Source organism: Hippoglossus hippoglossus, chromosome 1 (assembly GCF_009819705.1).
Source record: "Hippoglossus hippoglossus isolate fHipHip1 chromosome 1, fHipHip1.pri, whole genome shotgun sequence".
NCBI classification, from domain to species: Eukaryota; Metazoa; Chordata; class Actinopteri; order Pleuronectiformes; family Pleuronectidae; genus Hippoglossus; species Hippoglossus hippoglossus.
The window spans coordinates 23,942,688-23,957,477 of NC_047151.1; the positions used below are offsets into that span (position 1 = coordinate 23,942,688).

The following is a 14,790-nucleotide window of genomic DNA, read 5'->3' on the forward strand; positions in this document are numbered from 1 at the left end:
CTTCACCTAATGCTGATTTAGCAGCACATACCATCTGTCTGGAATGATTAACCTTTCCATCAATCAGCGGTTTCTCCATTTTCCAGACACACATTTACAAAGTACACACACGTCTCACAGGAGCTGAGCGTCAACACATCTCATTCAAACGGACGTGAAACAAGACGGTTTGATTCTCTGTGTGTTTAAAATATTTAGTAGTGAATGTTGATTAGCTTTTTAAAAGAAAATGGCTACAAATTGCAATACTAGGTCAAAGCTAGGTCGAATTTTTGTCTTGTCTTCACTAGACAAATTGTGTGTATTGCTTATTCTTTAAGGGCCAATCAGCTGACATCGAGGGGGGGGGGGGACAGGTCGTAAGGTCACATTCACACATACAGGCAATCTCCAATTATCATAATCTGTATGTGTTACCCAGAGAAAACATGCAAACTCCACACCGGAGGTTCGAACCCAGACCTTTCTTGCTACGATGTGACAGAGCGAACCACTGCACCACCGTGGCGACTCTCTGTTTAACTCTCATGTTCCTCTATTGACTTTAGCTTTGCTTGATAGAATTGTGATCAGTATCAATTACGACGTGATTAATGTTGCAGGATTAGCTGAAGTGCATTGATTAACTCAGACAGGATGAAAACTTTGAAGCTGATGCTTTAGAACTGATGTTTGTTAAGCATGACATTTCATTCTTTTCCTAATTATCCCAAATTAAGGTCCACTTGCCGACGCTGATGAAAATGTAAATGAAGCTCTAATGATTTAAATTACCGACAATTTGGCCAAAAGCCTTTGAGAGGACGAAGAAGACAATAAAGTGTTAGATCATCTTCATTTCAGATTTTAGAGATAAATAGACACAGATCATTTGTTCTGTTGAAACAAGTTGAAGTTTGGTATCAGTAAGCAAACTGCCACACGTACCCAGTATCATATCACCCACTGGCACAGTTCCTAGTAGCAACAGCAACATGACAAGGCAAACATTTACATCATTATATACAGTCATCGATAAATTCCCCTGAATCCGACACACTGGACATTTAACTTTATCTTTTCCAAGGTCCAAGCAGAACCCTGTAATCTCACCTCTCACGAGAAGCCGGACGTTACATCAGGACTTGGCTCCGTATCAAAGTCTTCCAAATTGGCTGTTATCAAAATCGTAAGTGCGACTTTACACCAAGCAGTAAAAAGTACAGATGAGCTTTAATGGCGGCGCCGCGGAGGCAGCTGCTGTAATTTAGTTCAGTGGATGGATTCACAGCTCTGGGGCAAAAACTGTGGCAGGTACATTATGACAGAAATAGTCGGGGCAAAATGTTAATGTGCAACATTAAAGCCAAAAGAGCAGATTGGAGCGGCAATGTTTCCCAAACACAACAAAGAAAGTTTGATTCCGAGCTTGTGGCCTGTTCTCCAATCATCCTGTACATTTACTCAGCTCTGCAAGAATCACATTAAGCTACAAGCACCAAGTGAACTAATGCGACACACATTGCATTTTTGTCTCTTAAAAGCAGAGGAAGTAAAAGTCTGTTTATCAGTGTAAAAAACAAAACAAATTGATAACAGGATATTTAGGATTTTAGAACAGCAGCACATTCTGAAACCCCTCAGGTTCCCTTCGGCAGGACGGGATCAGGAACCGGCGATATCTGTACGTTGTTGTTTCTGATGCACAGACGCTGTCACCTTTACGGCCTCCTCCGGGTCCATGTGTACGTATTTTCTAACCTGAAATGTCGCCGACACATCGTTGTGAATGGAAGCGCTCGTATTAAAATGAGATTTAAGGTTTCTGACCTGGAAGCTGGGACTCCGCCAAGAGGTTGCAAGTTAAATCTGTGGAAAAACAAGATGATTAATGGCACTGAGAACAAGTTCTGGAACACAGGGGGGTGGGGGGGCTTTAGGGAAACTGCTCAGAGATGATTAGCATGAGCAGCTTGAATTAACCTGTGGGTTTCTCTCTAGTTTAAGGGGTGACAAGTCCAAAAGGTTTGGATCCACTAGACCTGGAGTAAAAGCTCGAGGAGGGATAAAGATATTTCTTTACATTTTGTAATGTTTGAGCAGAACGGACGAACCCGTGTGTGTGACCCTCTGGTTGTCGAGCCCTCTGAGCCAGAGACAACTTGAAACCTCCCGACATCGATGCAGAAAGATAAAATGCTACGTTTCTAAATTAATTTCACGAAACAAATAACCGACAAAAATGAAAATTCAAAATGGAACAATCAGTTAGAAACAAAGATTTTATATCTACTACTATTTAAAGTCCTCCACAGCAGGAGAGTGAGGGAGGGTGTGTGTGTGTGTGTGTGTCAGAGAGAGACAGACAGAACTGAAGAGAGGAAGAGGGAGAGATGCTTCCCACCGTGAGTTATACTTTGTAGCCTCGGCCATTTGTCTGGTGAAGTTCCGAAGCCAAACTTTGCTGAAGTTTTCAGACAGGCCATAACACGCTCCACCTACCAGAGCACATAAGCTCTGCTTTCTATTACGGAGAAATCCCTCTCTCTCTCTCTCTCTCTCTCTCTCTCTCTCTCTCTCTCTCTCTCTCTCTCTCTCTCTCTCTCTCTCTCACTCTCTCAGCACCCAGGCCCCATATTTCACTGCATGCTCTGAAGACAACAGATAACTACAGTAGAGCTGCTTGTTTGGAAGAGTATTGAGTCTAAAGAAATGAGCTCTTGAAGGAGTAATTCACAGAAAACCACAGTTCTGAGCATCAGATTCAAATCTCACTGCCTCTGCTTCAGTCAGATGAGATTCTCAGAAATCAGTTGCCTGGTTACACCAAAGAGATATTAGAAAAATATGATAAAAATCTATATTTTAAACCTTTTTTAAATTTTATATAACAGTTGAGATACTGATGAGACACTTCTGAATTTCATTTCCACAAATTTGTAAAAACAAAAACAAAGCTTAAAGTCATTATAATAAGAAACTTTCTCAAAATAATGACTTGATGTCTCAAAATAATAAAACCTTATAGTTTTGACTTAGCATTAACACTTTGTTTTTCTTTCACTGGAACAACTGGGCTTCCATCAGCAGGTAGAATATGCACCAGTCAGGTCAGCATCCATAAAGCTGTTAAAGAAAAAGCACATCACTGTTTGTTTCTATCCTTTACTGACGTATCAAGATAACGTTTGGGTGGAATTAAACTGTTTCAGGAGAAGATGGTTCAACGAAATGACCCCACTCTACTTCATTTTAGATTCTCCCGCTTTCATGGTGAATTCACATGCATGGAGCTCCCTTTGTATTGACTCTGCATGTGTGAGCTTGGTTTGTCACTGTGGACAAATGTAAACATCTCAAACTGCCCCTGCACCGTGAAGCGCTGCTGATCGTCTGCATTGTTTCAGTTTGCCCCCCCCCCCCCTGCTGTTTGTGTGTTGGTTTAGTTTGTTTCTCATTCAGCAGGATAATGCAAAAACTCCTTGAAGGATTACCATGAAACTTGATGAAGGAAGAACCCCTTGAATTTTGGTGCAGATCCGGAAACACAAGCGGTGGATCCAGGATTTTTTTTTTATAACTTTCTTTAACATTGCAAGATTGTTTTTTGTTTTTCGTGAATTTAAATGTGGTTTCTTAGGGGGACTGGTGGGCTTTGGGTGGAGGTATCTGCTCTATTGAGTGACATCCCAGCTCTACCATAGCGTGTCCTTGCACTGGAGCTCATACGTCTTTGCGAAGACGTGAGTGTTTTCCAACAAAGTGAAAGTACACGTCAGCGCTGGAGAAATGTATTACAGAGCCGGAGTAGTTTGAAAGATGTCTATGAACGTTTTGACACAACTGCAGAGGAAACAACAAGCTACAAACCACAAACCACTCACAGGCGCCTTTCTGGCCTCCAGGCTGAAAGTATTTGATTCCCAAAAGATGGATTTTTAGTGGACTTCCTCCTCTAACACGTCCTGAACAGAAACAGGTCACATTGAGCAGCGTGTGCAACACAACGCTGAAGCTGGACAGACACGTAATGGCGGCAGATTTGTGCAGCGGATTCCGCAGCCCGTGTGCGTTCACCCTGGCAGGTGTGTAAAGTCAGGTCTTTTTGGAAACACCGCGGTAACAGCAGCGTTCCTGTGTGGTTATTGGAGTCCATTAGTTTTGCATGTGTACAATGTGGGAGCCTGACAAATCCTTTTATATCAGAGAGTGTGCATGTGTGAGTGTGTGTGTTTATTTGTCTGGGATCACACAAAGCTTTCAGACATGTTTATCTTCAACATTAGTGTGTGTCCGAGAGTGTGTACATGTGTGTGTGTACCGCAGAGTGTGAAATCCCATTATGCGTGTTAAAACCCTCTCTGGCCTACTGCCTTCTCCGAGAGAGAGAGAGAGAGGGAGAGGGAGAGAGAGAGAGAGAGAGAGAGAGAGAGAGAGAGAGAGAGAGAGAGAGACACCTGTGTGTGTGTGGTTTTCAGGTCAGGACTAAGAGTGTGTCACACTTTGTGTATCAGCTTTTAGAGAAGTGGTGATGATGGTATTTTTCTTTTTGTAAAATTATTTTGCGTATGATAATTGGACACAGACAGGAAGTGTGAGGAGAGAAACAAAAAACTGTCCAATCAGCCGATGTTCTGCAGCCGTCCCCGTTCTTCCGTGATGGTGTTAAAACTTCAGAGGATCTGCACCAACGTGTTCACACTTTTCATCCAGATCCATGAATTACTCTCTGAAATATCAACGAAAGTGTAAAAACAAACCACCTCATCTCACAATGTCAAAGAAAGTGATAAAAAAGATTTCTGGAAAGAAAATCATCAACAAAAAATAGAGATACACGTTCACATATTCTGCCTTTAAGTGATGAATAGTATTTTTTTAATGCGATATGAAACGGAGATATATAAAAGACAATAAGGTCAATATAAATGTTGATTTAAAGAAAATTGGAACACAAAATAAAAGCTACCACATAAAAGTTGTAATTCATCATTCAAAAACCTAATAAGGAAATACACTAGATGGCCAAAAGTATGTGGACACCTTTATGTTTTGCACATTTTCTACAGAATAGAATTAATAATGGACAAATTTAATGATCCACTTTTACTTGGATATCATACAATTTAGATTTTATCATTAATATAAATTTTTTCACAGATCGATATAAGACTGATTTAACTCTCTGAACCTGTTTGTCAACTAAATTAAATCTCGCACTTCTTCCTACTGAGGCCTTTGCTGTGATTTGCTTATTCAATGCGATTTAATGAAGCTCTGACACTTTCCACCTCTGCTTCCCTTTTTTTTACTCCTCCCTCCCCCTCCTCCTCCTCTTCCTCTTCTCCTCCTCTCCTCTCTGAATACTAAACACATTACGTAACCATGCAGCGCTACAGAGGATCATCCACGGCGTCTCACATGTTCGCTTCCCTCTGCAGGGGAGTGACAAGTGGGAGCACCACAGGGCCGATGGAGATGTATATCAGCAGAGCCTGTAATTCTGCCATAACCCCAACACTGTGAAGACAAAGGGGGGGGAGATGGACAGACCGCTGCCGAGAAGCAGACAGAGACGGATGACACGCAAACATTGTGCTGGGATGAGAGAAAGTAAAAAGATCGTGTATCAATAGTGTTGATATTTTCTCCCACTGCGTCCCAGTAGCTCTCCCATTCGACACAGCGGTGCACGTCTCCCCCCTTTCTGTCAACGCCACAGGCCGGGTAGCAGGCAGTGGAATATTTCTATAATAGAAATGTCCGTCACGCTCCGTGTTTCCATATCTCTTATAGAAACGTCCATCACGCCCGGGTGTGGACGTCAGCTCAACCGCCACATCCCCCCACCCCCGCCCCACCCCACCCCTCACTCCATCGCCACTACCCATCAGCCCCCTCTTTTAAAGCCCCCAAGGCGGAGACGGGCCATCAGGGATGTGTGATGTGTGTTCTGTAAGTCAATCACTCTGATAAAAGACAAGGGGTTGGGTGATGAGGATGGGAAACAAATGACGTCCTCATGGAAGTCTTTGAATTGTGTTGACACACAAACACACACACACACACACACACACACACACTTGTCCCGTGTCTCTTGAGAGAGGTGTAGTTGAATTTGCCTCGGAGCGAGCTGCTTTTTGATCTCTCCTTCATACTCTCTCTCTCTCTCTCTTTTTCCTCTTTGCCACCTCACTTCGTTTTGCCGCGTAATCTAATGTAATCCAAATGGCTCACTCATCGATCGCACAAATCTCATGTGTCGTTTGCGCCTTGTAAAGTGTGTGTTTTGCGTGGTGCACACACACACACACACACAAGTAGTTCTGTTCCAGCACAGACTGTGGAATACGCTGTGATGTGACGTCCCCAAGACACCGAGCAAAGATTAATTCTTCTTCACAAGCTCGTCCACAGGGATCATTCAGCCTCATGGTGAAAACAGGGGCGGAAGGTGTTCGCCGTCTTTTACTGATTTTAAATCTACATTTAATAAACCTTCTGAGGTGTGAACTCTGCGAGGGAGACCACACCAACAAGGCCGCAGAACTACAGATGAAGTTTTCGATGACTAATACAGAGAAGGCTCCAAGGACGATAGAAAGACAGACTGAGGGACAGAGCAGAGAAGTAGAAAAGAAAGACCCATGTTATTCCCGAGCAATGACAAGTCCCGTGGATTCAACTCAAACAGCTCCAACGAAAGGCTTTGAACTCCGGCAGAGAAATGAGCTTGTGAATTCAGCCTCTAAGCAGAGAAATTTACACGATGAACTCAAAGCATCATAACAAGCGCCTCGCACGTCTCTGTCAGGGCTGCAGGCAACAAAGAGAGAAACCGTAAACTACCAAACGTCCGTGTTTCTGTGTTACATAAATACCTAAATTATTTGGGAGCGATTCCCAAAAATAGGCTTATAAATCAACACGGAGCTTTAAGAGGAGCCGCGAACAACAGCGTCGGGGGGGGGGGGGGGGGGAAATGAAACATTAATGTTGAGCACCTTTGATGTAAGGAAATATAAACTCAGACGATGCTGTAGCTATTGTGCATCACTGTTCGGTGTGGCGTTTGGAGGGAGACACTGTGGAGACCAGACGGTTACAGCTCCCACAATGCACCTGTGATAAACCAGACTGTAGAAACACAGAGGTTACAGCAGTAACCTCAGTGCTCTGCATGTTAATTAATGCTAATCCTGACTTTTATAACCCTAGGATTGATCTTTGAGTTTGTGTTTTTCGCAGTAAACCTCAACTTTAAGTGCTTCATTTAGTTCTGTGTGCAATTCTGCTTTGTTGAAATGATGGTGAGGAATGATAACTGGCTCCATGAGCTGCCTAATGACGTAGACACTGATGTGATAGTTCGTTCTTTCATTCAACCTTTGTTTTCACATGGGAATGCATTGAGGTGAGCATCTCATTTACAAACAGAACATCAGGACAGTTCCAGCTCAATCTACAGAGAATGGATTTAGAAATAAGTCTTAATACTCACATAAGTTCACTGGATCCAGATTTTTATTCAGATTTGCATCAAATTGCACACAATTCATATTTATCAGTCTTGTAAACATGTCAGATTTTTTAATTTCATCTAGATCCAGAACTTATTCTCTGAGAAATCCAGAAGAATGTTGAAAAACACCCAACTCATAGAGTAAGAGAATAAAAAAAACATTCCTGGATGGGGGGGGGGGTGGGGGGTTGATGACGTTTCTCACACGTGACTGACTCACACGTGACTGACACACAATATACCAGAATTACAACAACAAAAAAGTCTTAAAAAGCAATAATAAAGAATAGAGCACACACAATATGACACAATCACAAGTTTTATATCATTATGTTAAACAGTCCTACGAACAACATTGGTATTTATCTGATTTAACAGAACCATCAAGATTCAAATTAAATTCAAAATAACAAAAGTAATTGAATATGGATTTTTGTGAATTAAACTCAAAATTTAATCTGGAGATTAGCATCAATATGGAACCCTGTCTGTTACCCTGTGGTTTTTATATCACATCTCACAGTAGCTAACGTGCAGGTGGTGATCAAGTCAGTAAAAAAATCAATGAGCAGCCGTATCGGTCCTGCAGCTGATAAACAGTCTGCTGGAACTGCAGTGAAAATACACCAAGTTCAGTATCTACCAGCAGTAGAAACGTTATCAACCCAGAAGCTCTGGAGAACACAACCCACGGGGCGTAATCATGGCAGATAAATACATATTTTTTGATGATTACAGTTTTCAGCAAATACAAGTCAAAACAATAGAGAGAGAGAAATGTTCTAGTGCCGCCAAATGAGAAATGTTATTGTAATAAAGATGTCAGTCAAAAATAATTGCAATCGCGATCTGATTCCATGCTGCGTGTGACCCGAGTAATTTTCCACATAACAGCAGGGCACAGTGAGAGAGAATTCACCGTCTGGCTGAGGAGCTGGAGGAGAGCAGCTCGACTCCTCAAACTCTTCAAGCTGCAGCTCAGTGTAGCTGCTCCCCTTTGTTTTCCGTCCCTGCAATATTTAAAAACTGAGAAAGAAAAAGAAGTGGAAGATGACGACGTCTTGTTCTGCAGGAGCAGTTTGGAGGAACAGTCGCGGTTTCGCTCCGTGAACTCTGATGACGTTGCATTTTCCTGCAGATATGTGTCACAATAAAAACAGTTGAATGTTTTAAAGTGAAGCATCAGCTGTAATACACCTCCGTGCACACACACACCGTGCACACACACACCGTGCACAGAAGCTGAACAGTAAACAGTGAGATAAAGTTGTATTGGATCAGATACAAGCTTCATTGCTTGTGTTTGAATTTAGCGAGTGAATCAAAGACTTTAAAACCACCAATGAAAACTACTGTGGAGAGAATGTAAATACAGTGAGTGACTATCGAATGAAACTAAAACCTTAAGCAGTTCTAAATGAGGTATATAATTTAATTATAACTACAAACAAATAACAGATAATATATACCTGTGTTCTAATACATCATAAACGATCACATCATCCTGGTTTAGTGTTGGACGGTAAAGTTTATTTTATTTTCATCATTACCTCATTATTACTTTGTGTTGTCTTCCCTGTTGGTTTGTTTGCTGTGATTGGACGTAACGAAGTACATTTACATTTTCATGTATCTGTATTTAACTAGATTTATTTTCAGGTACTTTTTACTCCACATTTTTACAAAGCATTGCGTTACATGTTTACAATGTCACTTTCGTTTTTTTTTATATTTTGAAATATAAAAAAATGTTCGCAGATTTCCCAGGGAATAATTCATGGATATACATTTACTCTAGATGCAGAAACAATGCATTGGCAAACACACACACACACACACACACACACACACACACACACACACACACACACACACACACACACGTCTAGTACATATATGCATCATGGCCCATTTATCCTCCTGCTTTCTCTTCACCTTCATCATCATTCTTCTGTAGATGGCTCCTCGCTTCTTTAATGGGAGCTGCTACTTTTGCACACTGGTTTGGAACAGGAGTAATGGTAGTAATCACTGTGTGTGTGTGTGTGTGTGTGTCTGGTTCTGCATGTATGTGCGTATAACAATGTGTGCCTGTTATTAACGTGCTCATGTTTCTGTCACACTCAGAAACAGCTAAGTGCTGTTCATCACTCACACCCTGGAGGGAATGGGGACAGTGTTGTAACGTGTGTGTGTGTGTGTGTGTGTGTGTGTGTGTGTGTGTGTGTGTGTTTATTTATCACAATACAGGGACAAAAAACTATCTCTGTGTTGATGAAAAAATTATTCCAGTTCATTACAACATTTAACACTTAAAATGAATTGTTAACATCTGGGAAGATCATACAAGTTGGGGGTTAGGGTTCGACGTAGGGTTAATTAAAACCCTATCTGTTCAAGCAACTTCCTGGTTCAGCTGAAATATCGAGATCTGTAAAGTTTGATCTAATTTCCCTGTGGGATCATTTTTTAGCTAATTCTCCAAATTAAGCAGATTAAATAGCAATTATTCTTAGTATAGAATAAAGCTGTCAGTAATACACACAGTAAACCTGCCTGTATTGTTGCAGATAGATAGACAGACAGATAGATAGATAGATAGATAGATAGATAGATAGATAGATAGATAGATAGATAGATAGATAGATAGATAGATAGACAGACAGATAGATAGCGATTTCTTGAATTATTAGATGGTGATGAACAAAACTATGAAAATACGTAAATGAAAATAAATATAAAACCATGTGAAATCAAGTTTTTATGAACCAGAGTCACTGAGTTTTTCAAAAGTACAAATGAACAGCCTTGGTCTAAAGGTTGTGACGTGCAGCAGATATTTTTGAAGGCGTAGTTCAACTTTTTGAAAAACACTTGAAGTTTAGTATCATGTCTGTATATGATCTAAAAAGCCTCTGATTGTTCCTCTGAGCATCAGGATGAAGCAGCTGCATTCAAACTCATGTGTTACGTGTTCACCTTCAACCAGATGTCACTTGAAATGTATTAAGAGTCAAACAAACTGGTGAAGGCACAGTTCGGTGGAAGCACCAGATTCTTGGCAAAGGTAGAAAGAAAAGCTTTGACGCTGCTCAACAGGATACAAGATGTTTATTGTGTTTTGAAAGCTTGACTCTGCTCAGACTCCACTGAGTCACACTGGAGATGGTTGTGGATGTTTCACAGAAAAGTCTGAGCGGAGAATCGAACATCGGAAATACAATAAAAGATGTTTTTTTTTCTGTTGTGGGAGCCTCCCTTCTTTTTGTTGGGTCCATTATAAAGTTTTGTTAACCGGCCTCATTTGCTGCCGCTCTTCTCTCTCTGAAAAGCTGCCGGCTCAATAATAACGATAAATGAGAGTGTGAGGAGATTCCTGTCGTGTAGGTTTTAAGATTATAAAGTCAAATTACACCGGATTTCTGTTTTTTGCTTTGTTAACAGCGACTTTGGCTGCTTTTGAAAATAAATATGTATGTTTGTGAATGTATGTCTTACCTCCATAGCAGCTTTAGTGCAAAAACACACACTCCTGTAGTGAGGTTCGATTCCCTGCTGTTTGGCAGATTGTGTGACAAAGGTGACTGGATCAGAGTACGTCCATAAGCTGATACTCCGGGTATTTCCTCTTATACATCAGAAAAGGTGCAAATCTACACAACATATTCACAACCACGGCGTCATAACCCTGTCAGTTAAAGCAAGGTCAGAGTCCACCTCCGTCTTTCTGCACATGGCGCTTTGTACTCGATAAATCTTTGAGTGTGACATGACTGGAAAGTGAGTCGGTCATGATGCTGAGTGCTGGAATATTCCAAGCGGCTGTTTTCTCTGTGTGTGTGTGTGTGTGTGTGTGTGTGTGTGTGTGTGTGTGTGTGTGTGTGTGTGTGTGTGTGTGTGACTGCAGTCGGGGAAGGCGATGAATGATGCAAAATGGAAAAGAGGCCGACAGACTCTTAACGGTTCCTCCTGTGCGTATCACGTTCGTTACTACAAGTGTATTCACTACAAAAGCAGGTCAAGTGCAAACCATAGCTGAGGCTGCATCGCTCGCTGCTGCCCTGCTCTCCTGCTCCGGCGTCTGAACCTTCAGCCGACACCGCTTACCTCGCTACTGAGGGAGGTCAGGCGGAAATCGTCCGTCTCTGCATATTAACTAAACCCTTTGGTCTCCCCCGCCCACTGAGCGTCCTCGCCGCACTCCCCCACGCTCTCCGGCCTCAACAGTTTGTTTACCCGAGCTTAACCCCTCGGTCAGCAAAATGGACATCCTGTGCATATGTGTGCATCTGTTTGTTTGTGTGGAGCTGGCAGCAGTTCCCTCGCCTTTCTCTGGTGGCCTGACCGGGTAGTTTGTCTCGTGCTATGCGGGAGGAAGTATCACCATCAATTATAGATTGTGCTGACTGGCTGGAGAGGCCCCTGCATGTGTGCACACACCCACAGACACTCGCGTACGCCACCGGGCATTTGCGACGTTTATATAAAGAGCGGAGATGAAACTGGAGCTTTACAGGGGGTTGATTCAAACGGAAGGAAATCATCTTTCAAATCCTCACTGATATCTCCTGCAAATAAAATGATGTGAAGCTAAATAAGCAGTTCATTACAGCTTTTCCACCTTTTTTTTCAAAGAACAAACAGATAAAAACTGATCTTCGGTGTTACAGAAGATTTCAGTGCGACACTTCCTCTCGACAAGGACACGGAAATGTTCTGAGGATCTTTGTCCTGTTCTCAAAAAGAGAAGCGACGCACAAGCACCTCTCTGCAGCGCTATTCATCTGTAATCAATGAGGAGGGCGCAGCAGCCAAGTGATGCTCGCGAGGAAAAGCCAGACCTTTCGCTCCTTCCCACTCCTCCTCCTTCGCCCCCCCGTGACGTCACATCCTGTTTGTTGCCCTCGCGGCGCAGAGAAAGCCTCTCGAAGAGAAGAGAGAGCCACTATTCCAGCACATTCCCCAGACAGAGAGGCACTTCTCATCTCCCTCTCTCCTCCCAGCCTCCTCTTTTTCTCACAGAATCATTGCCTCTTTCTCTCTCCTCGCCTCCTCATCCTCTGCCTCCCTCACCACCTCCATCCCGCCATCTCCCGACCCTCCCCCCTGAACATCTTTCCTCGCCACTCTCTTACCCCCACGTTTTCCTCCTCCTTCACCCTCGCAGCTCTTTCTTTCCCCCGCATCCCTCTGTCTGTCCTGTTCTATCAGAAATCTGCTGTTTTTTGTTTTGTTTTTCTCCAGGAAGTGTTTTATTTAGAGCAGATTAATTAATTAGATACAGTATCAGAGCCATGGACATTCTTAGCCCAGGCCTATTAAGGCCCCCGAGGCTAATGGTGTGGCAGAAAACGTGAAACTGTGTGTGTAGCAACAAGCTGTGTGTATTGTTTAGGTCTGCAGGTGCTTGTTGTGTACCCACACCCATGTGTGCACTAAATGGACTTGTCAAGAGGGAGATGTGTGTGTGCATGTGTTAATTTGCGTGCGTGTGGAGGAGTGCATGCATGCCAGACTGTTATATAAGAACAACTACCTCTCGCTCCTCATGCTCGGAGCTGTGTTTGTTGGCGTCTCACCACGTAAGCCACTGTGTTTTATCAGCGATTGTTTCCTAACTCCCTCCTCCTGTCTCTCTCTCTCTCTCTCTGCCTCCAGGGACGAGTTCTCACACCGACCAGTGAGCAATGAGGAAGAAAGAGAAGAGGGGCCCGTCCAATCAGAGATGCAGATGGCCACAGGCGACATGAGCACCACCCAGTCTGGCACCAGGACGTCGTCCACTTGCCAGTTTATACCTAACAAATCAGATGTGACCCCGTACTTAAAGAATTGATAGAGTTTACCCAGGAGCAGATACTGCCAATGAAGTGATACATCCCATTCCTGTATTTCATCCTATGTAAACCCTCAGCGTCTATCAGAACATTGGAGAATTCAGGAGAACATTTACGATGCTGTGACCGGGCAAAAAAAGATAATCAACATTCACTGAGATATTCCTCGTTCCCTTTTAAATGGCAGCCGCCCGCATGGATAAATGTTAGATGGCGAGCAGCTCCTCACGGATTTCTCCAATGGATATAGCGACGAAATCCCAAATGGCGCAGAGGATAGGACGGCAGAGGCATCACGTGACTGGAGGTTCGTCGTCGGTGGTCCTGTCCAGAGCCAGCTCCTTCCTCTGTTGGCTCACCCTGCTGTCAATAATGCGGTTGCCGATGGTTACAGCCGACTGTTGGCTCATCGAGGGGGAGAAGGGCTTCGTGTGGCTGGCGATCTGCAGCATGAACCAGCCGCCCTACGAGGCCATCCCCTCCCACATTAACAGGTAAGAGAAGCTATACACTCACGGCTTTTCTTTTTTTCCAACACAATGTTTCGCCTCTTTGCCGAACATCTTCAGCCTTCACGTGTCTCCACAGCACCATCGTGGATCTGAGGCTGAACGAGAACAAGATACGGTCGGTCCACTACTCTTCGCTCAGTCGCTTCGGCAACCTCACCTACCTGAACCTCACCAAGAACGACATCAGCTACGTGGAGGACGGAGCGTTCTCAGCACAATTCAACCTGCAGGTGAGACATTACATGACCTGCATGTACTAGACATCCAGATAAATGCACATTCATGTTGATGCATTCAATACATTAACATTCTGCATTGAGGTTTGTTTGGCTTTTTTAAAACTATTTAACTCTATTTCTTCTTCATTACAGTTTAGAGGGAAATACATTTTTTTATTTTTCACATACTTGCTTCGGTACTACCCGTGTTACTGCAGGATTCCAATAGAGGGCGCACCACAGAACTCCTGAGCACTCCACTCTATAATCTTTAACTCTGCGACACTCGGGGAGATCAACATTTCACTCATGTTAAGATCAAGACAGAAACACATGACACAAATGTGGAAAACGTCGGGACCTGATCTCACAGCTCGTCTTCAAAGATCTCCCCCAGTTTCTGACGTCTCCCTACCGCCCCCTGCAGCCGGCCCCAGGACCCTAGTTCCCCCCCCCCGCCCCAAAACTCCATCAATCAACCAGAAAAACAATCAGCATGAAACAGAATGAAAATCCCTGAAAGTATAGAAAGTTATAATTGGCTTGATCTTTTTTTTTTTTAAGCATCTGCAACATCAAACCGCTCATTACACCTTGTTGCATCAGCGGGCAAATGATCCAATTACATAATATATAATTAACGCTGTGTATTAAAGCTCACTGTAAATCGTCACGTAGATAAGCACCAAATGCCAGGCAGGAATTTTAGTTATTTACAAATG

The 14,790-nt window shown here is 43.0% G+C and overlaps 1 protein-coding gene across 1 annotated transcript in view; it reads left to right on the forward strand.

Annotated features, from left to right (window-relative positions):
* LOC117770256 (protein ELFN1-like) overlaps positions 1-14,790 on the forward strand; it is a 100,865-nt gene that overhangs the window by 78,028 nt on the left and 8,047 nt on the right. Inside the window, exons 3-4 of the mRNA XM_034599456.1 lie at positions 13,160-13,832; positions 13,927-14,080. Coding sequence (XP_034455347.1) covers positions 13,549-13,832; positions 13,927-14,080 — 438 coding nt within the window. The 5' untranslated portion in view covers positions 13,160-13,548. The remainder of the gene's footprint in view (positions 1-13,159; positions 13,833-13,926; positions 14,081-14,790) is intronic.